The sequence below is a fragment of the Mastacembelus armatus genome, chromosome 8 (assembly GCF_900324485.2).
Source record: "Mastacembelus armatus chromosome 8, fMasArm1.2, whole genome shotgun sequence".
NCBI classification, from domain to species: Eukaryota; Metazoa; Chordata; class Actinopteri; order Synbranchiformes; family Mastacembelidae; genus Mastacembelus; species Mastacembelus armatus.
Window position 1 is genome coordinate 49,052 of NC_046640.1, and position 26,043 is coordinate 75,094.

Genomic DNA, 26,043 nt, shown 5'->3' on the forward strand with positions numbered 1-26,043 from the left:
GAATCACTCATATGACCCTGAACTGGTTTAAGTTATATCTTTCAGGTCGCACTCATTCATCTTCAGTCTTCCATGTCCCAGCCATACCCTGTTGTGTGCTGGTGTGCCCCAGGACAGAGCCCCAGGACAGAGCCCTGGGGCACACCAGCACACACACACCAGCACACACTTCTCTTCATCATCTACCTCCTTCCCATTGGCAATATCTTCCATAAATATAACATCCATTTCCACTGTTACATGGACAACACCCTATCTCTCCAGTAAACCTCATTCCACTCTCCCACCTTCCTTCCTCACTGACTGGTGACTCACTGACTGGTGTTGTCCTTGACAGTGCACTATCTTTTCAAAACCATATTAATAACGTCATTTGGTCTGCATATTGTAGGCAGCATGGTGGCTGAGTGGTTAGCACTGTTGCCTCACAGCAAGAAGGTCGTGGGTTCGCATCCCGGCCTTTCTGTGTGGAGTTTGCATGTTCTCCCTGTGCTTGCGTGGGTTTACTCCGGGTACTCCGGTTTCCTCTCACAGTCCAAAAAACATGCATGTTAGGTGACTCTAAAATTGCCCGTAGGAGTGAGTGTGAGTGTGTGAGGTTGTGTGTCTATATGTGGCCCTGCGACAGACTGGTGACCTGTCCTGCCTTCCACCCGAGAGAGAGCTGGGATAGGCTCCAGCAGATCCCCGTGACCCTGAACCAGGAAAAGCGGGTATAGAAGATGGATGGATGGATGGTCTGCATATTACCATCTGCGCAATATCAACTTTGACTTCTGAGGACTTAAAACCTTCCTTTTTGACAAAGTGTATAGTCCAGGAAACCCTGAACCATCCCTTAGTTATGCTGCTATTGGCCTAGACAGCCTGAGGACCATCGGTGCACTGAGCTCCCCTACCTAACCCTCCCTTCCCTTCCCCTCTCCTCCTCTCCTCACATGTATATTCCACCATTGAATGTCATTAGCTTTGTGCTCTCTCTCTTCCCCTAGTTTGTGTCTCTCCCTCTCTCTCTGTTCTCTCTCTGTACCTTCTGCAGGTCCTGGAGCTGTATATCGCTGGTGTGCAGTTACTGGCGCCACCAACCTACACTGTCTATTTGTTTTTATTTGTTGTTTATTGTTGCTGTTCTTTTCTCTCTCCTCTATCCACTCACTCCAACTGGTCGAGGCAGATGGCCGCCCAAACTGACCCTGGTTCTGCTGGAGGTTTTTTCTTCTGTTAAAGGGAGTTATTCATCTCCACTGTCACCAAGTGCTGCTTGTAGGGATTTGTTGGTTTTTTTTGTTTTTTGTAAAGTGCCTTGAGATGATTGTATTGTGATACAAATAAAACTGAATTGAATTGAATTGAATCAATCGGCTCCGCACCTCCCTCATCCCCCATACCACAGCCATTCTTGTTGATAGTCTCATCATCTCCCATCTATTTCTATTACTATTGCAACTCCCTTCCTTTAGGTCTTACACACAAATCTCTCCATAAACTTCAGCTGGTCCAGAACTCTGCAGCCTGGATAATTACCAAAACCCTCTCCACTCACCATATCACCCCTGTCCTGAAGCAGCAACACTCGCTCCCGGTCAATTTCAAAATCTTCCACTACACGTTCAATGCCATCTATAAGTTCCCAGACCTCAGTGTGCTGACAGGAGCCTCCCTGCTGAGGCTTCGTCCCTACTCCCCGGGTCCCAGTGTGCCTATGGCAGTGTTCCTCCAGGGATCCCGACTCCTGAGTCAGGTACCTCTAACAGACTGGATAAAGAGACTGGTGTTTGGCGTTGAGGATGCCACCACCTCTCCAGATCCTGACCCTCACCCCAGTGGGTCGGCTGGCACCACCGATGTCACCACCTCTCCTGGACCAGAGCTCCGCCCCGGTGGGTCAGCCGGTGCTGCCAACACCACCACAGCTTGTGTTTCTGCTTGCCTGATGGGCCATCCACCAGGGCGGCCCAAGACTGATGATTGCCTGATCCACATTTGCCTAAGGGGTCGTCCTCCAAAGTGGCCCCAGAACTTTGTCTGCCCAGTGGGCCATCCTCCAGAGCAGCTCCAGATTCCTGTTCACCAGAAGGGTTGCCACTCTATTGACCTTGGACTCTGTCCCGTCAGAGCCACAACGGGACTCATTTTGGCTCCTGGGAGGACCCCTGGAATTTGAAACTTTCCCTGCCCACCCGCCCTTTGGAACCCACCCAGATTTCCCCTGTGACCTAATCCACCTTACTGTAGTATAATAAAACCACTGCTGAATAGGGCCTATTGTGTATTGTGGAAATATAATTTTTGCTTTCAGTGAGAACAGTTTGCTGTAACCTTGACATTTTGATAAGGACTCTTGGTATCAAAAGCCAGATGTCTTTCTGTGGGAAATTGCCTTTCTATTCACATGACATTATTTTGTATCATACCATTAAAAATGATTAAAAATGATGAGCTGGGATGCTATCAACCAGTGACTCTCATGCTGTATTCAGGTGCTGTATGACTGTTGCTCCTTGAAAGTAAAACTTCTATATAACTTACCGAAGTCCATCCTCTGAGTTTGGACTTTTTGGCCATCTGGAAACCCTTGAGAGGGGGGTTATGTCATGGTCTGGTATTTTGATTTCCTGTATGGGACATTTATTTTGGTTTCTTGGTTCCTGTCTCGCTTGGTGTTTACCCTGGGTCGTTTTATGTTGATTAGTATTAGTTTCACCTTTGTCCCATTATCCTTTGGTTTGACTTACATATATATATACCTGAATCTTTTGTTCTTTTGCTGGAGTATTGGTTGTGTTTGTGTTGAGTCTTTGTAGTTTGCTTAAATCTGAGTTGAGTGAGTTTTTGTTTTGCCTGAGCTGAGGAATATGTCTTAATAAAGGGTGGTTGTCTGCACTTGGGTCCTGTACAAATCCTTCTTCTAAATATAACATTTTGTAAAGAGTTGAGATGATTATATTGTGATTTGGCAGTATACAAATAAAATTGAATTGAATTTCTTACAGGAATCCTCACTGGTTTCAAACACAGCTGCTCCTCCATTGCAAGTTTGCCTGATGCTTCTGCAAACATGGATGGGCAAAGTCAAACTCACCAGCTAAAGTTTATTAATGTTGTATTTATTACTTACATATATAAACATAAGTGCCCAATTTATTTTGGTATTCCTGACATGGTATATGGTAATGTGGGTTTTATAGTAAGGAATTGTATTGATCTGTATGGCTCCACTAAAACCTTTAATATAAATCTGACCATAGAAAGCATACACTGCCTAATGACATTGCTTCATATTCCTGTGCAGTTCTTCTTCTGGTCTAGTCACCTGTAATCCACTATCAAATTCATTAAAAAGGTGATAGCGGATCAGCCTGGAGAGGGTTAGCACATATATGTTGTGTAATAAAATGTGCTGACAGGAAAACAGGTCTGTACAGCAGCTATATACTCACAGCTGGCTGGCTGGAGCAATGTCTATAAGTATTTCCTATGTAATCTACAGTAATTACTATCTACTATATCTACTATACACACACACACACACACACACACATATATATATATATATATATATATATATATATATATATATATATATATATATAGGGAATTTTTATATATATATATGTATATATATATACATATATATATATAAAAATTCCCGTCTCACCCCTATGGGTGGTGTGTCTTCCTCAATCTCGGGTCCTCTACCAGAGGCCTGGGAGTTTGAGGGTTCTTCGCAGTATCTTAGCTGTTCCTAGCACTGCGCTCTTCTGGACTGAGATCTCTGATGTTGTTCCTGGGATCTGTTGGAGCCACTCTCCCAGTTTGGGGGTCACAGCCCCGAGGGTGCTGATTACCACGGGGACCACTGTTGCCTTCACCTTCCACATCTTTTCTAGCTCTTCTTTAAGCCCTTGGTATTTCTCCAGCTTCTCATGTTCCTTCTTTCTGATGTTGCTGTCACTTGGGATCGCTACATCTACCACTACGGCTTTCTTCTGTTGTTTGTCCACCACTACTATGTCCGGTTGGTTAGCCATCACCTGTTTGTCGGTCTGTATCTGGAAGTCCCACAGGATCTTAGCTTGGTCATTCTCCCTCACATTTGGAGGTGTGTCCCATTTTGACCTTGGGACCTCCAGCCCATACTCGGCACAGATGTTCCTGTACACTAGGCCGGCCACTTGGTTATGGCGTTCCATGTACGCTCTGCCTGCTAGCATCTTACAACCTACTGTTATGTGCTGGATTGTCTCAGGAGCATCTTTGCACAGCCTGCACCTGGGGTCCTGCCTGGTGTGGTAGACCCCAGCCTCTATCGATCTTGTGCTCAGGGCCTGTTCTTGTGCCGCTACGATCAGTGCCTCTGTGCTGTCTTTCAGTCCAGCTTTTTCCAGCCACCGGTAGGATTTTTCGATATCAGCCACTTCTTGTATCTGTCGGTGGTACATGCCGTGCAGGGGTTTGTCCTGCCATGATGGTTCTTGCTCTTCTTCTTCTGCATCGGGCTTCTGTTGCCTGAGATATTCATTAAGTATTCCATCGCTCGGTGCCATCTTCCTAATGTACTCATGGATCTTGGCCGTTTCATCTTGGATGGTGGCTCTGACGCTCACCAGTCCCCGGCCTCCTTCCTTCCTTTTAGCGTACAGTCTCAGGATGCTGGATTTGGGGTGAAGTCCTCCATGCATTGTGAAGAGCTTCCTTGTCTTGACACCAGTGGCTTCTATGTCCTCTTTTGGCCAGCTTATTATGCCATATGGCCATCACCGGCAGGGCGTAGGTGTTGATGGCTTGGATCTTGTTCTTCCCATTTAGCTGACTTCATAGGACTTGCCTTACTCTCTGTAGGTATTTGGCTGTGGCTGCTTTCCTTGCGGCTTCTTCTTGGTTCCCATTTACCTGTGGGATTCCAAGGTACTTGTAGCTCCCCTCAACATCCGCTATGCTGCCTTCTGGGAGTTCAACTCCTTCAGTCCTGACAACCTTCCCTCTCTTTGTTATCATCCGACCACACTTGTCCAGTCCGAATGACATTCCAATGTCGTTGCTGTATATCCTGGTGGTGTGGATCAGTAAGTCGATGTGTCGCTCGGTCCTGCCATACAGCTTGATGTCATCCATGTACAGGAGGTGGCTGATGGTTGCCCCATTTCGCAGTCGGTATCCAAAGCCCACTGAGCCCACTGAGAGTACACTTTGGATGGTTCGGTGGAGAACATCCTGTTTATTCTCCGTGCTTCTATTTCTCTGGTGTACCTCTTCAGGCGTGTGGATCACCCCACAGATGTTCGATGGGATTCAGGTCTGGACTCTGGCTGGGCCATTCCAAAACCTCAATCTTATTCCGGTGAAGCCATTCTTTTGTTGATTTAGATGTGTGCTTTGGGTCATTGTTGTGCTGAAAGATGAAGTTCCTCTTCATCTTAAACTTTGTAACAGAAGGTTGAAGGTTTTGTGCCAACACTGACTGGTATTTGGAACTGTTCATAATTCCCTCCACCCTGACTAAGGCCCCAGTTCCAGCTGAAGAAAAACAGCCCCAAAGCATGATGCTGCCACCACCATGCTTCACTGTAGGTATGGTGATATTTTTTTTTGTGATGTGCAGTGTTGTTTTTGCGCCAAATATACCTTTTGGAATTATGTCCAAAAAGTTCAACCTTGGTTTCATCAGACCATAACACATTTTTCCACATGCGTTTGGGAGAGTTCAGATGTCTTTTTGCAAAATTAAGCCAGGCTTGGATGTTTTTCTTTGTAAGATAAGGCTTCCGTCTTGCCACCCTACCCCATAGCACAGACATATGAAGAAGACGGGAGATTGTTGTCACATGTACTACACAGCCAGTACTTGCCAGAAATTCATGCAGCTCCTTCAGTGTTGCTGTCGGCCTCTTGGCAGCCTCCCTGACTAGTTTTCTTCTCGTTTTATAATCAACTTTGGACGGACGTCCTGTTCTTGGAAATGTCACTGTTGTGCCATATTTACTCCACTTGATGATGATGGCTTCTCTGTGTTCCATGGTATATTTAATTGCTTGGAAATTCTTTTGTGGCCTTCACCTGATCGATATCTTTGAATAATGAGATCCCTCTGATGCTTTGGAAGCTCTCTGTGGACCATGGCTTGTGCTGGAAGACGTGGCTACAAAAATGTCAGAAAAAGCCTACTAGAACAGCTAAACTTTATTTGGGGTTGATCAGAGGCACTTTAACCCTCTGGGGTCGACGCACGCGCCGGCGCGTTTTGACACATCTTTTTCTGATAAGGCCGAAACAAACTTAAATTACTCCGTCAATTCTGATCGTACAGATAAAAGAAGTATATCATTCAAATCTGTAAAGGGTCTAGTTTTAGTGGTATACCATCATAATAACAACAAAACGTTGTGCTTTTTTTAAATAAAGAAAGCCGACAGGGTGCGCTCTCGGACTTTTCTGTCTCTGCCATTTCTCTTCACAGACGCGTAAATAAAACAACCAGAATCTCAGTGAATACTTGGCTCATAAAAATAAGAATTATATGGCTAGAAAGCTTGAAATGTTTTCTTTTGAGTGAAACAATTCAAGTCAAAAACAAATCATCACTTTTTATTTAATCCGTATGAACGTAAGGAGAAGTCTCACCTCATTACAGGTAATGCGGTCCCGTCTTGTACACTGTCCACTGTTCACATGTAAATAATCTCAGGTGAACCAGGTAAATATGTGCACGCCCCCGAGAAATGACACAAAATATCAAACTTCATCATAGTATTTACTCACTTTTTCGGCGCGTTTGGATGATGGCGCGTTACGCACGTGAAGCGGCGCTCCTTACATTCCTCACAGAGACAAATAGTTTAGCTTGTCCTCAGAGTAAAAACACTGATTTTAATTCAAATGAGGATCGTTTGGCTCCTCATTGTGTTGTATTGTGCTGCACTAATCCGTCCCATCTACATTGACTGAAAGGCTCATTATGCGCGCCTTTGTCTGGTCGTTCAGTGCGTCTTTTGTGTTCTCAGGTAAATCACATGACTATTCATCCTCAGACACACCCTCTTGCATATGGCCTTTCTGGACAAAAAGTGTCTTAGAAAATTTAAATCAGTGTATTGTTTACTGTGAATGTGTGAACAAGATAACATTCACAGGACTCTGAAGTAAACACTTTAGCCTACAACATGCTGGTCTCCAAAGTCTTGTGAACCAATGTCCTGTTTGTGTTTTATGGTCTTATTTCAGTAAGTAAAAAATTGTAGTTTTTCACTAACCATGCATAAACACTTTTTTCTCAAAAACACAATAATGTATAAACTTGCTGCTCACATATTATTGTAGCCAATTTTGTGCTGATTACAGTGTTATCAGACTTTAGACATTAATATGTTTAAAAAACACTGAAAAAAGCACAAATGTCAGGACATGTCAAAATTTGTCCAGGCCCCAAAAACCCCCTCAGACCCCAGAGGGTTAACTGAGGTAGTCCATGAACAGAAATCCAAAAAGGGGAAAGCAAGGCGAGATGACAAAAACAAGACAAAAACAAGCATCTTATCAGGGCTCGAAAAAGGGATGTAGTCGGAGGCTGTAGAACAGGGTCTGTAGGCAGGAGCTGTAGAAACAGATAATCTGGCAAATGGCTGTGGCTGAACAAAGGTATATAAAGGGGAAAAACACAAACGAGGCATGGGTGAAAACAATTAACTAATTGGGTCAAAGTAAAGAGGAACAAGACAGAACAAAACCAAATCCTAAATGAACCTACAAAATAAAAGCACAAAACAGGAAATTCAAAACACAGATCCTGACAGACTGCTTCTCTCCCATACATCTCTCTGAATTCACATCAGTAGTTGCTTCATCGAAATCATTAATGTGTCTCTTAGACCCCATCCAGACTAGACTGCTTAAAGACACCCTGCCATTAATGAACTCATCTTTATTAGACTTAGTAAATTTATCTCTAGTATCAGGCTACGTACAACAGGCCTTTAAGACCGCAGTAATCAAACCCCTTCTCAAAAAGCCTAGTCTTGGCTAATTATAGACCAATATCCAACCTGCCATTTATTTCTAAAATTCTGGAAAAAGCTGTTGCTAAACAGAACAGGAATGAACATATATAGACATAAGTGCTCTGGAATGGGGAATGAACTATTTGAAGATTTTCAATCAGGATTTAGAGCACATCATAGTACAGAAAGAGCACTGTTAAAAGTAATCAACGATCTTCTCTTAGCCTCAGATAATGGACTTGTTTCTATACTTGTCCTCCTAGACCTTAGTGCTGCATTCGACACTACTGACCACAACATCTTATTACAGAGATTGGAGCATGTTACTGGTATCAGAGGAACAGCATTGAAATGGTTCCAATCCTATTTATCGGACAGATTCCAGTTTGTTCATGTCCATGATGAACCTTCCACATGCACAAAAGTTAGTTATGGTGTTCCACAAGACTCTGTGCTAGGACCGATTCTGTTCACCCTGTACATGCTTCCTTTAGGCAATGTTATTAGGAAGCACTCTATTAATTACCACTGCTATGCAGATGACACTCAGCTGTATCTATCTATGAAACCTGTTAACACAAACCAGTTAACGAGACTCCAAGCATGTCTAACTGACAGAATACAGAATAGAATTTAAAATCCTTCTTCTCACATACAAATCCCTTCACGATCAAGCTCCTTCATACCTTAAAGACCTCATAGTACCATATTATCCCAATAGACCAGTTCGCTCTCAGAGTGCAGGTCTACTTGTGGTTCCCAGAGTTTCCAAAAGCAGAATGGGAGGCAGAGCCTTTAGCTATCAAGCTCCTCTCCTGTGGAACCAGTCTTACTGGAGGCAGAGTCTGGGTTCAGGAGGCAGACACTCTCTGTACTTTTAAGGCTAGACTTAAAACCTTCCTCTTTGACAAAGCGTATAGTTAGGGCTGGCTTCAGGTAACCCTGAACCATCCCTTATTTATGCTGTTATAGGCCTAGACTGCCCGAGGACCTAGCCTAGATCCCCTACCCCCCTATTGTTCATACAGTGTGCAGTAAGTAATAATTTGCTTTAATTATGAAGGCTCACCCACAAGTGTTTTTAGTATATAGTTTTACATACTTCTGTATATAGGTATATAAAGGGGGAAAACAATCCAGTGCAGAACAATCCAGCAATTACAGCACATTCAGGACATTCATTTGGAGCCAAGTTCGTGTCCAGGTGCTGAATGTAACTCCAGTAAGGATTCCCCTTTTAGCCGTGCTTTGGTCTCCACCAAACAATCTTTATCTACTAAATGCCCCACTGTGTTCGCAAGCTGTACAGGTATTGTAGAGTGGGTTTGTAGTGTTTTTCTCCATAAACATCAGAAAATGAAACAAAGAGTGGACCAAAACAGTGTACTGAAACTCACTCCAAAGCATCGTTTTTGATTTATAACTGGGGATGTGGCTGTGTCCAGATTTAACCAATTACATTCAAACTCATGTTAAATTGGAGTTAGCACACACCTGTCACCAATTAAGCTAAGTTAAGTAGCTGTTTGTTCTTTGTTTATGTGCTTGTCACCATGTTCTCTGTTCTAGTTTAGTTCCCTGGTTTCATGTCTTTGTTTCCCTTGGTCTGGTGTGTCCCCTAGTGTGTGTGTGACCCAGACCTTTGTACCTTGGTGTTTGTCCCCCTTGCCGTCTGGTGTATCCCTGAATGTGTGTGTGACCCAGACGTTTGTAGGCTGAAGTTTGTTCTCCCTTGCAGCCTGGTGTGTCCCCAAATGTGTGAGTGACCCCGGCGTTCGTACCTTTGGATTTGTTTATGCTTATTCCCCTCGAGTCTGGTGTGTCCCCGGTGAGTGTGTGTCCCAGACCCTCATGTCTTGTCCCTTTGTGCTTATGTGCCTATGTCCCTTAGTTTCATGTGTTCATGTTCTGGCTTTCTTTGAATTCTGTTTTGAATAAAGTTTCTGTTTAAACCCGAAGTACCAGAGTGGGTGACTCATTGGTCCTAATTAATAACCCCCACGAATCCTGACAGTCTAAACATAACTGAGGTCTTACAGATGATTCGAGAGCTACTGTAGTAAAGCTAAAGATATAGGGTATAGGAAGCATCTGCTGAATTTTATCTCTAATAGTTGTGATTTTATTTGTAAAGAAACTCATAAAGTGCTGAGAGCTAAGGGAACACTGGGCTCAACAGAGCTGTGACTTTTTGTCAGCCTGGCTACAGTGCTGAAAAGAAACCTGGGATTGTTCTTATTTTCCTCTATTAGTGATGAATTAATAGACTGTTTTTCCAGACTAGAAAAATTTCCTCTAAATTTGTGGAACGCCACTTACTTTCCAGCCTTCGTGATGCCTGCTTTAAGGTATGAATATGTAAATTATACCATGGGGCTAATCTCCTCTGATTCACTAACTTCTTTTTCAGAAGGGCCACAGTATCAAGCGTTTCACGCAGTGAGGCTACAGCACTGTCAACAATATCATCAATTTGACAGGGAGTGGGATTGAGGCAGCTGCCCTCCACTGTGTTGACATATGGCATAGATGTAAATAAAGATTGAATCATTTTCTTAAATTTATTAACAGCATTGTCAGATAAACAAACATCTGCTGTAGAGGAATTTTCTTCCAAATGCTGCATGATCCATCATCTTAAATTAAAAAGTTATTAAAGAATGATCTGACAAAATGGGATTTTGGGGAAAAACTAAATGTTCAATTCCGATGCCATAGGTCAAAACAAGATCAAGGGTGTGATTGAAACAGTGGGTGGGTTTATTATAATAATAATAATAATAATAATAATAATAATAATAATAAACCCAAGACCTGTTGGTCTTGACAGAATAAATTATTTTTAACACCTTCATGAATGTTAAAATCTCCCACTATAATAACTTTATCTGAATTAAGCACTAAATCAGACAGGACGTCTGGAAATTCAGTTAAAAACTCTGAGTAAGGGACAGGTGGACCGTACACAATAACAAGTAGAACTGGTTTTTGTGTTTTCCAGTTTGGATGTGAGAGACTAAGAGTGAGGCTCTCAAATGAGTTATAACTGTTCTGAGGATGAAAGTTTAATAAGTTTGAGTGGAAGAACTTTTATGACTGAAGGACGTTGATTCATTCAGACTGACATATTCATCCTGCTGTAGCCAGGTTTTCAGTGAGACAGAGTAAGTCAATTTGGTGATCAGTTATCAAATCATTTACTAACAGAGATTTAGATGAAATAGACCTAATATTTAATAATCCACATCTGACTGTTCTGTTTTTCTGTTTGATAAGACGAGTGATCTTAATTTTAAGTTTTTATGAATAATTTCTCTTCTGTTAACATCCAAATGATTTGATTTATATGTTCGAGGGGCAGACACAATCTCTATGTGGTTTGAGTCCCCCTCATTTACACACATGTACTGTTTTACTGCGTCTAACCTTCATTCCTCTCCTTTCCAGAGCAAACCTCCACCTCTCTAGATTTTCCTCCACCTGCCCCCTGCTCTCACTACTCTTTCTACTCGTCTTTTCAGTCTGTCCATCACCACAGCAAACAAGAAGGGACTCAAAGCCAATCCTTGGTGCAGTCCCACCTCCACCTTGAACTCCTCTGTCACCCCTACAGTACACCTCACCACTGTCTTACAGCTCTTATACATGCCCTGCACCACTCGAACATAGTTCTCTGCCACTAAAGACTTCCTCATACAAAACCACAGCTCCTCTCTCGGCACCCTGCTGCTCACAAATGCTCACTTCTGACCTCAGCCTAGCCTTTACTACTCTTTCCCAAAACTTCATTGTGTGACTCATCAGCTTTATTCCTCTGTAGTTTCCACAACTCTGCACGTCTCCCTTGTTCTTTAAAATGGGCACCAGTACACTTCTCCTCCATTCCTCAGGCATCCACTCACTCTCCAAGATCTTGTTAAATAGCCCAGTCAAAAACTCTACTGCCACCTCTCCTAAACACTTCCATACCTCCACAGGTATGTTGTCAGGGCCAGCTGCCTTTTCACACTCTTCATCCTCTTCAGTGCCTTCCTCACTTCATCCTTTTACTGATCTTTGCGACTTCCTGCTCTACAACAGTCACGTCTTCAACTATGTGCTCTCTGACATTATCCTCATTCATCAACTCTTCAAAGTATTCCTTCCATCTTTCCATCACACTTGTGGCACCTGTCAACACATTTCCATCCCTGTCCTTAATCACCCTAACCTGCTGCATATCCTTCCCATCTCTGTCTCTCTGCCTCGCCAACCTGTACAAATCCACCTCTCCCTCCTTAGTGTCCACCCTATCATACAAATCCTCATATGCCCTTTGTTTGGCCTTTGCTACCTCTACCTTCACCTTATGCTGCATCTCCCTGTACTCCTGTCTGTTCTCTTCTGTTCTCTGTGTCCCACTTCTTCTTAGCTAACCTTTTCCTCTTAACACACTCCTGAATTTCCAGGAGCTGAACTTCTCTGATTTCCATCCTTTTTGCGAAGTCTACCACCATCTGTCCTTCTGCATTCCTGTCCTACATACCAAACTTACCCATCACTTCCTCGTCACCTCTGTTTCCCTCACCAACATGTCCGTTGAAGTCTGCCCCAATCACCACTCTCTCACCACTAGGGATACCCTGAATCACCTCATCCATCTCCCTCCAGAATTTCTCCTTCTCTTCTAACTCACATCCAACCTGTGGGGCATAACCACTGACAACATTCAACATCACACCTTCAACTTCCAGCTTCAGACTCATCACCCTAACACTCTCTTCACCTCCAGAATATTCCTAGCAAAATCCTCCTTCAGGATAACTCCTACTCCATTCCTCTTTTCATCCACACCATGATAAAACAGCTTGAACCCTGCTCCTAATCTATATATATCTTTATGTCAAACTAATAAACAACACCACACTATTTTAACTCACAATTTCAATTTAAAAGAAACTTATCTAAATTTATACTAATTGTCATTTTAAATTATGTGGACTAATGATGACACTCTAAAACGCAAGGATGCCTACTCCATACAAACTCTGGTTGTTTGCCTAAAAGAAGTGAAAGCCTGGATGGCGGTTAACTTTTTAAATTTTAATGAAAATAAGACGGAGGTAATAATTTTTGGTCCGGGTGGCACCAGTGGGTCTTTTCCTGTGCACAATTTGGAAAGCCTGTTGTCACAAACCTGGGTTTTAGTTTAGATAACGATCTTAGACTGGAGAGTCAGATCGGTGCAGTGGTGAAATCCAGTTTCTTTCAGCTGAGACGTTTAGCGAAGATAAAAAACATTCTATCAAAAGATCTCTTCACAACTTTAATTCATGCTTTCATTACAACTCGGTTGGACTATTGTAACTCTCTATATGTTGGTGTTAGTCCACATTGTCTCGTCTACAGCTGGTGCAAAATGCTGCCGCACGCCTTTTAACTGGCACACGAAAGAAAGAGCACATTGTCCCTGTGTTATCTTCACTGCACTGGCTGCCTGTTCATTTTAGAGTTCATTTTAAGATTCTTTTAATTGTTCTTAAGTCTTTAAATGGACTTGCCCCTCCCTACCTCGCTGAGCTACTACACTTGCACTTTCCTTCCCGGCCGCTCAGATCGGCAGATTCGTTGCCATTTCACATCAGACAGGCCTCTTCACTGCTCATCTTTAAATCTGCCCATAAATCTGCTCACCCACCTATTTTTAATTTATTTAATTATTTATTAACAATTTTAATTATTAATATTGATTAATTGTTATTAATATTAATTATTTTTAGTATTTCAATTCTTATTGTATTTTATTCTAGTTGGATTTTTCTCATGTTCAGCACTTTGGTTGGTGGTTGCTGTATGTAAAGTGCTTTATAAATAAAGTTGACTTGACTTGAATGTTTTTAAATTGTTTCTACTCAAAACAAATGAACTTACAACTCTTATGTTCAAAATGACATGTATTTGAACAACAATGGTAAATAACATTTTAACCACTGCTTTCCTTTATGGTGTGTATATTTATCTGTCATTTGAATACTGAATTCTTCTCATCTAAATATGTATAGTGCTTCAAAATAATTACTATTTGTCAGAAGCTCATCTGTCTTTAAGAGAAAAAAACGCAGCAAATATTTTGAAGTGCCTTTGGCATCACTCTGCAGCCACTTACAAGCTGCACAATTTATTATAAGTGTATAATCATAAGTGTGTGAAGGCATGCTGGTGTCTGATTCATGTGCTCTTTCTTTCCAAAGAATTAGGAGAATTAGAATTAGAATTAGTCACTGTAGTTAGCACCTATGAACGACATCCAGTTTTCTTTATACAAAGCTGCTCAGTCCTACTCCTTTTCTCACTCCTACTGACTCAGATTTGACAAATTCTAACTCCTTTATACAACTCCTCACTAGATTTTGTATACACACCAGTTTTGCTAGTTACACCTAGCTAAAACTAATGCGGTCTGATACAACTGTGCTGCTATATATATTGTCATATTTTGAAAGGTGAAGTCTGTGCTGCTATTGAACTGTAATGAATTATACAGGCCCTGTGATGGACTGGTGACCTGTCCAGGGTGTACCCCTGCCTTTCACCCAAAAAAAGCTGGGATAGGCTCCAGCAGATCCCTGTGACCCTAATTAGGAATAAGGAGGTATAGATAATGGATGAATTAATTATACAGTGATGTGTTTATATTATATTGTCCACCCCATTTTTAACAACACAAGTAGGTTTAACAGACAAACACTGTTAGGGACCCAGGGAAAACCTGGCAACACTAGTTAGAGAATTTCTCTGATGTTATCTCTAATGTTCTGTTTTTATCACCTTGGTACTATATGGCATTTAGATTGACAGAGGTAGTCCGTCTGTTGGGGGTCATAAAAAACGGAAGCAGCATTTGAAGGAAAGCACATACAGCAGTGGCTCTGTGGTGCACTGAAGAACTAAAGGACAAATTAATGAATCGCAGATTTAAAAAACCCTTCTGTTGGCATTGCCTTTTGCTGAAGCAACAGTGTCTAAATTTGTTGGCACAATTTCAATTTTCACTATGCTAATAATTTAGGTTCTTAAAGCATATGCCAAAGAATATGAGTTAATGCTTTCTGTAATACTGGTGCAAATTTAGCATACGTTTTGTGATTTTATACATTTTTTGTGTTGATGGAGGCTGATTGTTTTGGTTTTTTAGACTAAGTATTTGAGTCAATATTTGGACTGCAATAATAAGAGACAAATTTCCGTATTTCCGATTAGTTAAAATTTATTATTTTTTAACTTCTCAGAAAATGGAAGGGTCACTCCTTTGGTTTTGGTCAAACTAGAATGTGTGCGCAAAGGTGGATGTTTTACGTGTTAATATTAATGTATCTATGTACTTCAGCTTTAGAAATGACAGAAGCTGAGTGTGTGGATTTTGTTTGACCTTCAGAAAGATTATTAAACGATTAGCGTGCATAAAAGGTCCTGAGCAGCGTGCGTAAAATAGTCACGTTGACTGTGCAGCTGAGCTCGGGTTATACGGACCCCAGTTCCATAGCTGCCAATTCTACGGAGGAGGGAGGAGCAGGGGGCTATGGGATCCATGAAGAGGGGGGTGGGAAACGAAAGCCTGAGGGACGCGTCTTGACTTTCCAAAGTCATTTGGCTCGTTCTTCAACCCTCTCCTATCCTTTTTCAAGCCCGTGCGTAATGGTAGAGCGAAAAATGAACTCGCTAGCGAAGTGGGCGCTCATTCTCTTTGTCCTCGTTTCCATCATTCTCAACATAGTTCTGCTTGGCATCTACTCCAGCAGGGCACCCAAATGTTCTGGTCAGCGAGTCCACCCGTTGCGGGGCAAACACGACGAGCGCAGCCTTGTGTTCGCTGACCTCACCAAGGAGGAGTACGTCCAGGTCCAGCAGTTTATGCTCAGTCAGAAAGACTTGGACATATCTACCAACCAGATCACAAAGCCATCGGAAAATTTCTTGTTCTTGATAGACCTCTCGCTGCCAAAGAAAACGGAAGTACTGGGTTACTTGGACGGAAAAGTCAACAAGCCAGCGAGAGAGGCGACGGTGGTGATCTTCTACGGCGCCCGAGGCTACATCAAGGAATACGTAGTGGGACCTCTTCCAAACCCGACAAGATACATAGATGTCACCAAGGAGAGGTACAAGACAGAGATAATACCTATCAATGCGCGCACAGTCACCGTTGGGGAATACGCTTTGCTTTTCCAGTTTTTTCAGACTAATGTCTTCTCCAAGCTGCAGAAGCTCATGATAGAGAGCTTCGGCGTCGGCCCAGGGAAAACGCTGCAACCCTTCGAGCAGATGCCCCGCGGAGTCCGATCCGGGGACAGAACGACATGGGTATCGTTTTTTCGGGATATGAGCGGCATGTACATCCAGCCGGTGGGCTTCGAGGTGCAGGTCAACCATGAGAGCGTAAACGCCTCCAACTGGAGAGTGGAGCGCCTGCTTTATAACGGTCAATACTTCAACACGGTGGACGAACTTAGACAGAAATATGACTCCAACTCTATTAACAAAATCGTCTACAAGAAGTTGCCTGACTATGGCTGTCTGAAACCCAAGAACAAGCCTCTGCAGATCGGCCCGCAGATGTTTTACGTAGAGGGGAAACGTTTCAGCGTCAGCAAGAACCACGTCCTGTACCTGGACTGGAGCTTCGCCTTTGGGTTGAGTTCTCTCACGGGCATGAGGGTGTTTGACGTGCGCTTCAAGGGTGAGAGGATTGTTTACGAGCTGAGCGTACAGGAGGCCATGTCGGTTTACGGTTCAATCACTCCTGGGATGATGCTCACCAAGTTTTTGGATTCGAGCATTGGGATAGGGCGCTTCGCACACGAACTGGTCCGCGGTGTGGATTGCCCCCACGAAGCCACCTACGTAGACACGTACCGCTACATCGATGTCCCAGTCCCCGTTAGATATGAGAACTCAATATGCATCTTTGAGCACAACATGGGTCAGCCCCTGCGGAGGCACTTCGCTGACTTTTCCCACCACAGTTATGGAGGCATGGTGAATAGCGCCTTAGTGGTCAGGACAATCACATCTATAGGCAACTATGACTACATGTGGGATTTCATCTTCTATCAGAGCGGATCCGTGGAGGCCAAGGTGCACGCCACTGGCTACATCACTTCTTCGTACCTGGTGGACGGCAATCAGAAGTACGGACACCAAGTAGCGGATAAGGTCCTGGGGAACATCCACACCCACTTTGTTAACTTCAAAGTGGATCTGGATGTGGTGGGTGAGTGACAACAGTACTGCATTTAATCCTAATTTCAGAATTACATATTTTATACATTTAAGGGGTGACTATCAGTCCCACCGGCACAGCCCTGTAACAGCTCATTAAACATATTCATTTAGTCTATATTGATTAGTTTATGGCCATGGATCTAGAGGAAAATATAATACATTTGTATGTTTCTTGGATACAGAGAACAGTTATTATTCCACACATTTTTGTATTGTTCTTTCTGCAGGAGTGAAGAATGTATTCCAGACTAAAGACATGCAGTTTGTTAATGTCTCATTGCCATGGATGCCTGATCACTATGCTATGATTCCTCAGCTGGTGGAGAAGCAATTGAAAACAGAACAGGTCTGTCTTGATCTTTATTCACCTCCTTAAAATATGACAGTTTGGAACAAGCATGAGGTGTGCTCTGTGGGCAGTATTATTAGAATTTGACCCATTTGTTTCAGCTTATCATTGCATTAAATGAAATTTCTAGCTGACCATTAAAAACATAATTATTCTTGAATACATGTTTTATTATTCAAACGTGAAATATACAGTGCTTACAAAAAGTATCCACCACCTTGGATATTTAACTCTTTTAATGATTTTATAAATCAATGATGGTCAATACAATTTGTCTTGTAAAAAATACAAAAAAGCCTCTTTAATGTCAAAGTGAAAACAGGTTTCTATGAAGTAATGTTAATTAAATAAAAATATGTAATGTGAAATAAGTGATCACTCCCTTTAAAATGACTGACTGGTCCAGCCAGTTAGCGCTAGTAGTCTCACAAATAGTGAAATGGGGATCACCTGAGTGCAGTGAATATGTCTCAAGTGATTGCAGTATTAAAAACACCTGTGTCTGGAAGGTCCAGTCACTGGTTAATCAGTATTCCTGGCTATCATTACACCATGAAGACTGAAGAACACTCCAGGCAACTCAGAGAAAAGATTATTGCAACATATAAGTCAGAGGAGGGATACAAAAAAGCTCCAATGCACTGAACATCCCCCACAGTTCATTTAAAGAGGACACCAAGACACCTATGACTATAAAGGAGTTACAAGCTTCAGCAGCTGAGATGGGACAGACTTTGCATACAACTGTTGCCCGGGTTCTTCACCAGTCAGCTGAATGGGAGGGTGGCAAAGAGAAAGCCACTGTTGAAAAAAACAATTTTTTGTTCTTAACTAGAGTTTGCAAAAGCATGTGACTACATGATCAAGTGGAAGAGAGTTCATAGATCTGATGAGACAAAATGGTGCTTTTTGGCCATCAGATAAGACCCTATGTTTGGCGGACACCAAACAACGCATATCGCCACAAACACCATCCCCTCTGTGAAATGCTGTAGTGGCAGCATTGTGCTGTGGGAATGCTTCCACCCTGGAAGGGTGGGCTTCTGAGAAGCATTCCCAGAGGACAATCTGGAGGATACTCTTATTCAGTCTGCAAGAGAACTATGGCTTGGGAGAAGGTTTATTTTTCAGCAACTGACATTACTTTGTAGAAACCTATTTTTGCTTTGACATTAAAGAGTTTTTTTGTAATTTTTGTTTGGTCAAAAAAGACAGACAAAAAAAGGGTAGAAGTAATTTCTGTTCATGCTCACACTGCAGATTTATTTGTTGTGAATATTTAATGCTCTAAAAATGCTGCTGAGTTTATATTAATGCAACTGATTCGCATGTTTTTTTCTACGAACTCATGCCTTCCTAAATTGCGGTAAGTAAGAGAAAGAGATACAGTATACTGATTGTACTGTTCATAAATTTTAAGGATTTCTTAATCCACCAGCACCTCTTTAATCATGAGCATGGGACTGTACTGTGACACATCCACAGGAGGCAGCTCTGCGTTATGACACCAAGACTCCTCGTTACCTCCACATCGCCAGCAGGAGCATCAACCAGTGGGGTCACCACCGCTCCTACAGACTGCAGGTGTACAGCTTTGCAGGGGACCACCTCCCAGAGAGCCAGACTGAGGAGAGAGCCCTGTCCTGGGCCAGGTGAGACGACAGACAATGACAAAAATGATTGCAAACCCCTAATTTACCTTGATGAGAAATGTTGTGTCCCAAGAGTAAGAAATATGGCCTCCAGCAGACTCAATTAAACCTTAAGTTATATTTCTTAGAAGCAGTCAGTAATTGCCTTGCACACAGCTAGGAAATAACAATCAGAAGAGTCCTAGTCTGCTACTACAGATTCAATTGGTATGGTAAAGCCAATAGTTTATGGTGGCTGATGTTAACTGATGTGAGATAACTATTCATGGATGCAGCTTCTCCAAAGTGATAATTTCGTGCTTATCTTTGTCATGGTGCAGTACTGAAATCCAGCTATTTTCATTTAACGCGGTTGACAAAGGTGAAACCTATCCTTACTAGGCAGCAGCTAGAGACAGTAATCCATGCCTTCATTATATCATGAGTGGATTACTGCAATGCACGGTATGTTGGAGTGAGCTAGTTTTCCCTCTCAAGTCTCCAGCTGGTCCAAAATGCCTCTGCACGTCTTTTAACTGGACTACATGTCACACGTATTGTGGCCTTGCTCCACTGGCTGCCTGTGTATTTTAGAGTCCATTTTAAAATTCTTATAGTTGCTTTTAAATCCTTAAATGGTCTTGCCCTGCCTTACCTCTCTGAGCTCCTTTGTCCTTACACTCTTGTCCAGGCCCTCAGGTAAGCTGATCTGTTGCTCCTAGATATTCAGAGCGAAACAGAAGCTCAGAGGGAACAGCACCTTCTCTATTGCTGCTCCTATTGAACTGCCTTTACACTTTAGACAGGCACCTACACTGTTTGTTTTTAAAACTCTTCTTAAAACCCATCTTTACTCCTTGGCCTTCCTCCCAGTAGGAGACATTGATCAATTTGTTTTTATTGTATGACAGGTGTTTTTATTTGTGTCATTCTGCATTTTTTTAGTTCTATTTTATTGGGTCCTTTTATTCCTTTATTATCTATTTTATATCTTATGTCTCTTATCTTTGATGTACAGCATTGTGTCAGTGTTTTAAGGTGCTTTACAAATAAAGTTGGATTGGATATAATAGTAAACTGATTATCTTTGGGTTTTGGACAAATATTTGAAGATATCAGTTTATATTTTCCTACAGCCCAGTCTATAGTTTTCACTGTATATACAGACAAAATTAATTCATTTAATTGTTAATGAAAATAATTTTTCTACCAGTACTACTAATACTCAGCATTTTAACATGTCAACAATTAATCTAAATATTTTTATCACAAAATTAGTCAATTAAAGCAAAGTTAAAGCAAAATATCACATGTCAGTAAACACATACAGTATGTGTCAGTTGTTTCCTGTTTTGGGTGCCTTCCAAATACTCTCATTCAATGTTGATATATTTCTCAAGATGAGGGAAGTCTTGGGAAATGTAATAAAAATTGAGTGGATTATCATCCATTGTCACTTGTTGCCACAATGACTGCTCTTGAGCAAAAGTCACATAGTCCAACTTTAAGCTTAGCTGACATTTATTTTTGCAATAGCCATGATCATTTCATTCAACAACAGCTGTGCTGTGGTTGCCATGTACAGATAGAGAACAAAGCAAGAATTTTAGAAACATTTGATTTAGATGTAAAAAAATTGTTGCCACTGAACATCTTGCAATATCGTGAATAGCAGCATTCTTGTTGGAGGAAATCCTCTATGAGCTACAACACAGTCTGAGGTCTTTAGGCATGGTTATTCTGGTCATCCAAAGCCACTTATCTCTGCACCTCATCTGTCTGTCTTCAGGTATAAGGTTGCCATCACCAAGCATAAGGACTTAGAGAGAACAAGCAGCAGTCTGTACAGTCAAAACAACATCTGGACTCCAGCTGTCGACTTCAGCAAGTACATTGAAGATAATGAAAGCATTGAAGATGAGGTGTGTTGACAATCATTATACTTGTAAAAAATATGACAGAATAATACAATTGAAATCCTTAAATTATATAACTTATAAAAAAATTGCATGATTCGTATGTATCCCAGGACCTGGTTGCCTGGGTGACTGCTGGTTTCCTCCACATCCCTCATGCTGAAGACATCCCCAACACAGTAACTGTTGGAAATGGGGGCGGGGTTTTGCTTCGGCCCCACAACTACTTTAACGAAGACCCATCCATTCATTCTGTTGATGGGGTGTACTTCAGCCCAGGCAGTGAGACCAGCTGTGACAGTAACAGGATGGCCTGTCTTGCGCAAGACTCCTGCAGCCCTGTGCTGGAGCACTTCACCTACCATGGCTTTGATGGAATCATGAAGTTTGAGAATTGGTTGTGATTTATTGAGCACTACTAGGTAATAACTCCCCCTACCCTTACTTCCCTGATGAACTTAGAGATGTGCTTAGGCTGATTTAAATGTTTGTGTCAGTGTTAACATGTTAACAATGTGGGACAGCAAATCATTTGTGCTACATATGTTTTAAAGCTACACAAAGCAAGAAATTGACTAAACAATTTTCAACATTTTGAAAAATATACAAATACAAGATACCAGTCTCATACCTGTGTGCTAAGTACAGAAGTGAGGTAAGGAGCCTAGCCTAGCCTTAGCCTAGCTTAGCATAAAGACTGTGAACAAGAGGAAACAGGTAGCCTGGCCTTCTAAGCTCCAGATTATTACAAATTATGCACATTAGGGGTGAGGAAGAACATTTGAATAAGAATAGCAGTTCCCACTTATAGCAGTTGATTAGAAGCCACAGGTGTAATCACTTTTGTTGCAGTCACAGATAAACTTTTTACTATTACTATTTAACCTGTTTACTTCAACTCCACTCTTTAACTTAAAAGTAGTGCAATCACTGTAAGATAGTAACATCTTGAATATTTTAATGATAATGCACAAGTATACACAAATGATTTAGTGTGGCTGTGGCTTTTTGCACCTTTCTTGAGATTGTTTTCACAGTGAGTTTGCCAAGTTTGTTACCATAATCCTATACTGTGACAAGAAACAAAACTTTAATCACAGAACATTTCTGGAACCTCATATGATAGGCCAAGAGACGCCTTCCCCTAAAATCTTTGCATTTCTGTTTATGCACCTCTTAAATGATCCAACATATTATTAGGTGAGCTTTAGATGTTTTTGAAGGCTCGTGGATTCCTCTGCATTCAGTCTTTATGTTACACTACATAAACCACATTTTGACTACAGCTCTGAACCTTACATAAAGAAAACTTATTTTAATAAGTTTATTTTAATAGAGGTCAAGTTATTTGTCTGTGTGATTAAGAAAGCACATTACTTGAGAAAAACATTGTTAGCTTTAAAGGTCCATGTTTTAGATCATTAACTACAAATCGTGCAGTAATTACTTTTTAAAACACTAACACGTTATAACTACCCATTCTATTATGAAAATAGTCCAAATACGAAAATCTCAACTAACACAGAAATTAAAACTTACACAGCTTGAAATAGCTAATCCATGTCCCAGAATGTCAAATCATTTTTTGTAAATGCACTTAACATACATGTAAGGAGAAATATTTTAAAATATTATTTTCAGAGTGGTCCTTGTTTGCCTTCTGTTTAACTTACAATTTGGACTGCATGATTGCAGACAGTTTATTGTGATGGATTTGCCATGGATTAGCTATCTCAGCCAAGTTCTAAATATAACAGAGTGATTAATTAATTCTTTCAAATATATTTTAGAATTTGCATCATGTACATTTAATAGCAACCACAAGTCTAGATAACACTTGTGAACTTAGCTCTTATTTTATTCCCTTATTTGTGTTTGTGAATATTACTAAATAATTTTGCAGTTATACACAAAATTATTTGAGTTAGATATTATTATAGGTAAACAGTCTAAATGTTTGTGGTATAATTTCATTCATGTACAGTTGGAAATGTAAGTGAAAAAAAATTCTGAAAATGTCAAAGTAAAAAATTCAGCAGTCTGAAAACCAACACCATGTTTGCAGAGAAGGTGGGGCATGAGGAGCATGTCAGCAAAGCACAGCAGTAGCAACGCCAGTGTGTGTGTGTCCACAGGAGGTGTTCAGGCACAATACCGACTGTAGGCTACCGTCATTGTGAAAGCACTCAAACCCAATACACAGCCAATGCGGCTATATGAATTAATGCAGGCAAATAGAAATGAAGCAGAAAAATACACTCACTTTGTCAACTTTATCTGCAGTTATCTTAACTCATTTCATGTTGGATCACTGCAAAATCATTAGACAGACCTGACATTCCATATTTTTCTTATTGTCAACAAGTCCAATGAAAAGTCCTTCTTTCAGTTGGAGTAATAAGATACGCCAGGCTTTGATGCACACGCAGGATGGAGTTGTTGCTTTGGGTGTTTGATGACAATAAGAAATATACAGAATATCACTACTCTTACATTTAAAACTGAACAAAGCCTCCAAGAATCTTCCTCTAAATGGTGAATGAACTGCACCTACATAACACCTTTCTTCCTTGAACCATTAAATGCTTTACATTTACCCTGTGATTCACCCTGTCACATGCAAATGATGGTGAAGCTGCAGTGCAAGGTGCTGGCTTGCCCATCAGGACAACCTGCACCAACCAGAGCCACTGCTATACCTATAGAATATGCGGTAATTATACAAAATTATCACTTGGTTGAGCTCTAGAGATGGTAATGTCTGTCAGTCAATACAACAATTTGGTCCAGACAAAAACAACTACTGGCTGGACTGATGTGGAATTCTGTACAGATGTTTATGGTTCCCAGAACATGTTTTTTAAAAAGTTTGGTGATTCTCTGGTTTTTCCATCATTAGGTCAAAATGTGTTCAGTACTTTGATTTATGACTGGATACCTGCAAAACTACTGACATTCTCTTCAGTTTCAGTTGTACTTTGGGTTTGGTGTTAAATAGCGAATGTTAGCATGCTGTGCTAAAGTATAGCTTCACAGAGCCACTAGCATGGCTGTAAACTCTTGTATCACCGAAGTTAGACTCCGTAGTGATTGATTTTTTTTTTCATTTCTTATTAGATTTGACTTTAATTTTTACATTTGTTTAACTGAAAATATGAATCTGTCATTAATAAAATCAAATCAAAGCTGCACTGTGTTTACTGAGGTGAACAAGAACGAAAGTTATGCTAACAATAATTCCATTTTACCAGTGGAAAATGTTCCCTTACATTTTCTTGTAAGAGCATTCATTGCAATTTTAACAGTAATATTTTTCTGGCATTGTTCTTTTTTGTCAAATCTGAGCTATTGTGTGAGATTTTTGCAGCAAACTGATTATTATTTGTCATAATTTCCTTAATGTTTGCAATCATTATTGCTTCAACATGTATCCAAATGGCATCAGGAAAGATGCGATTCTTATCTTCTCTCTCTCTGCATTGCTTAGCAATGAACCACTGTGATGTAAACATTGTTAACTGACACTGTACAGTCAGATGTGTGTAAATGATTGCACTGACAAATAGGACCAGGATCATTCTCTGATGTAACTAGAGGCTGGGACTGCTGACCATCTGACTGATTTTCTACAGTGCAACATTCAGAGAATCTTGTTGCTGTAACTTCTCTAAATAAAAGAAGTCAGTAATTGTCTGGTCTGGTGCATTTTGGCCATTGCAAACGTTATTGTTATTAACTGTTGCTTTGGAAAATTTATGGCCACTAAAAACACAGGTATTCATTTCTGAAAACCCACACACACACATATGTAGTTTGTACAATCTCTTGTTTTTTTTCCAGAAGGGGAAAAATTGAAGCCAAACCAGCTCAGCAAGTAGAAAACGGCTCCACACACACAGTACAACACATTACTCATTCTCCATACCCTCTCTATATAATATATGGGAACAGAATCAGGGATATGAGTGTATGTAAAGTTCAACAATTGTTTCTGTGTGTGCATGTGTGCCTTGTTGGCTCCATAGGGACAGAAACCTGTTTGCATGCTCACAATGTGAGGATTTGTCCTTCGTTGTAGGAGTTAGATGCTGGTCTCCATGATGTAAACCACAGAATATTAGGGTGATGTCTTGGTTCAAGGCTGGGTTACTGTAGATAGAGGATTGGGGTAGAGTTAGGGTTAGGTTATGAATAGGATGAGGTTATGGCATAGAACAAGGGTATAGTTAGGGTTAGGGTTACCTTAATATAAGTCTCAGGTTAGTTTCATCTTAAAATGTGAGTTAGGGTTGGGCAAGTAGTGGATATGATTAAGATTACAGTGTCTCCAGGAGATGACTCAGTCAGTGTAAAATTGCTTGAGGAATGAAAATGTGTGTGCCCCATATTTAAGTTAATCATGAACAGTGGTTATCTGCCTTAGACATCAAGTGATGTGCTCTCTGTGCTCTCTCTCTCCCCTGGTTTGTGCTCTCTCTCTCTCTCTCACCTCTCTGTCCTCTCTCCTGACATGCGGCTAAACATGTCATCATTAGTCAGATTGGGGAGGGGTCCAGAGATAATTAAGGAGTCCGACATTGTTTTGGCAAAATTACACACTGATTCAACATTAATTTTAGTGACTTCCAATTGGCGTAATCGGGTGTCATTGCTACCGACGTGAATAACATTTTTTTCACATTTATGATTAGCATTAGCCAGCAGCTTCAAGCTTGACTCGATGTCGCCCGCAGGAGTACATTTGACTATGGTCACTGGTGTCTCTAGCTTCATGTTTCTGACTATGGAATCGCCAATTATCAGAATCGGTTTCTCAGCAGGTGTGTTGCTGAGTGGGGAAAATCTTAGAAACGTGAACAGGCAGGTGATGAGCCGTGGGCTTCTGCTTAAGA

General features: G+C 41.2%; 1 protein-coding gene across 1 annotated transcript; it reads left to right on the plus strand.

The window, feature by feature from the left end:
* The first annotated feature begins 15,565 nt into the window (after positions 1 to 15,565).
* aoc2 (amine oxidase copper containing 2) lies at positions 15,566 to 24,604 on the plus strand. Its single transcript, XM_026324689.2, has 5 exons — positions 15,566 to 17,244; positions 17,483 to 17,601; positions 19,090 to 19,256; positions 21,025 to 21,157; positions 21,265 to 24,604. Exons 1-5 carry the CDS (start codon positions 15,669 to 15,671, stop codon positions 21,553 to 21,555), a joined length of 2,286 nt encoding a protein of 761 aa, XP_026180474.1. The 5' UTR covers positions 15,566 to 15,668; the 3' UTR covers positions 21,556 to 24,604.
* The last annotated feature ends 1,439 nt before the right edge of the window (positions 24,605 to 26,043 follow it).

Coding starts and splice junctions, on each gene's coding strand:
- aoc2 (XM_026324689.2), top strand. CDS start 15,669: ATGGTAGAGCGAAAAATGAACTCGCTAGCGAAGTGGGCGCTCATTCTC. Junction 17,245..17,482: donor AGTGGATCTGGATGTGGTGG/GTGAGTGACAAC, acceptor TTCTTTCTGCAG/GAGTGAAGAATGTATTCCAG. Junction 17,602..19,089: donor AGCAATTGAAAACAGAACAG/GTCTGTCTTGAT, acceptor ACACATCCACAG/GAGGCAGCTCTGCGTTATGA.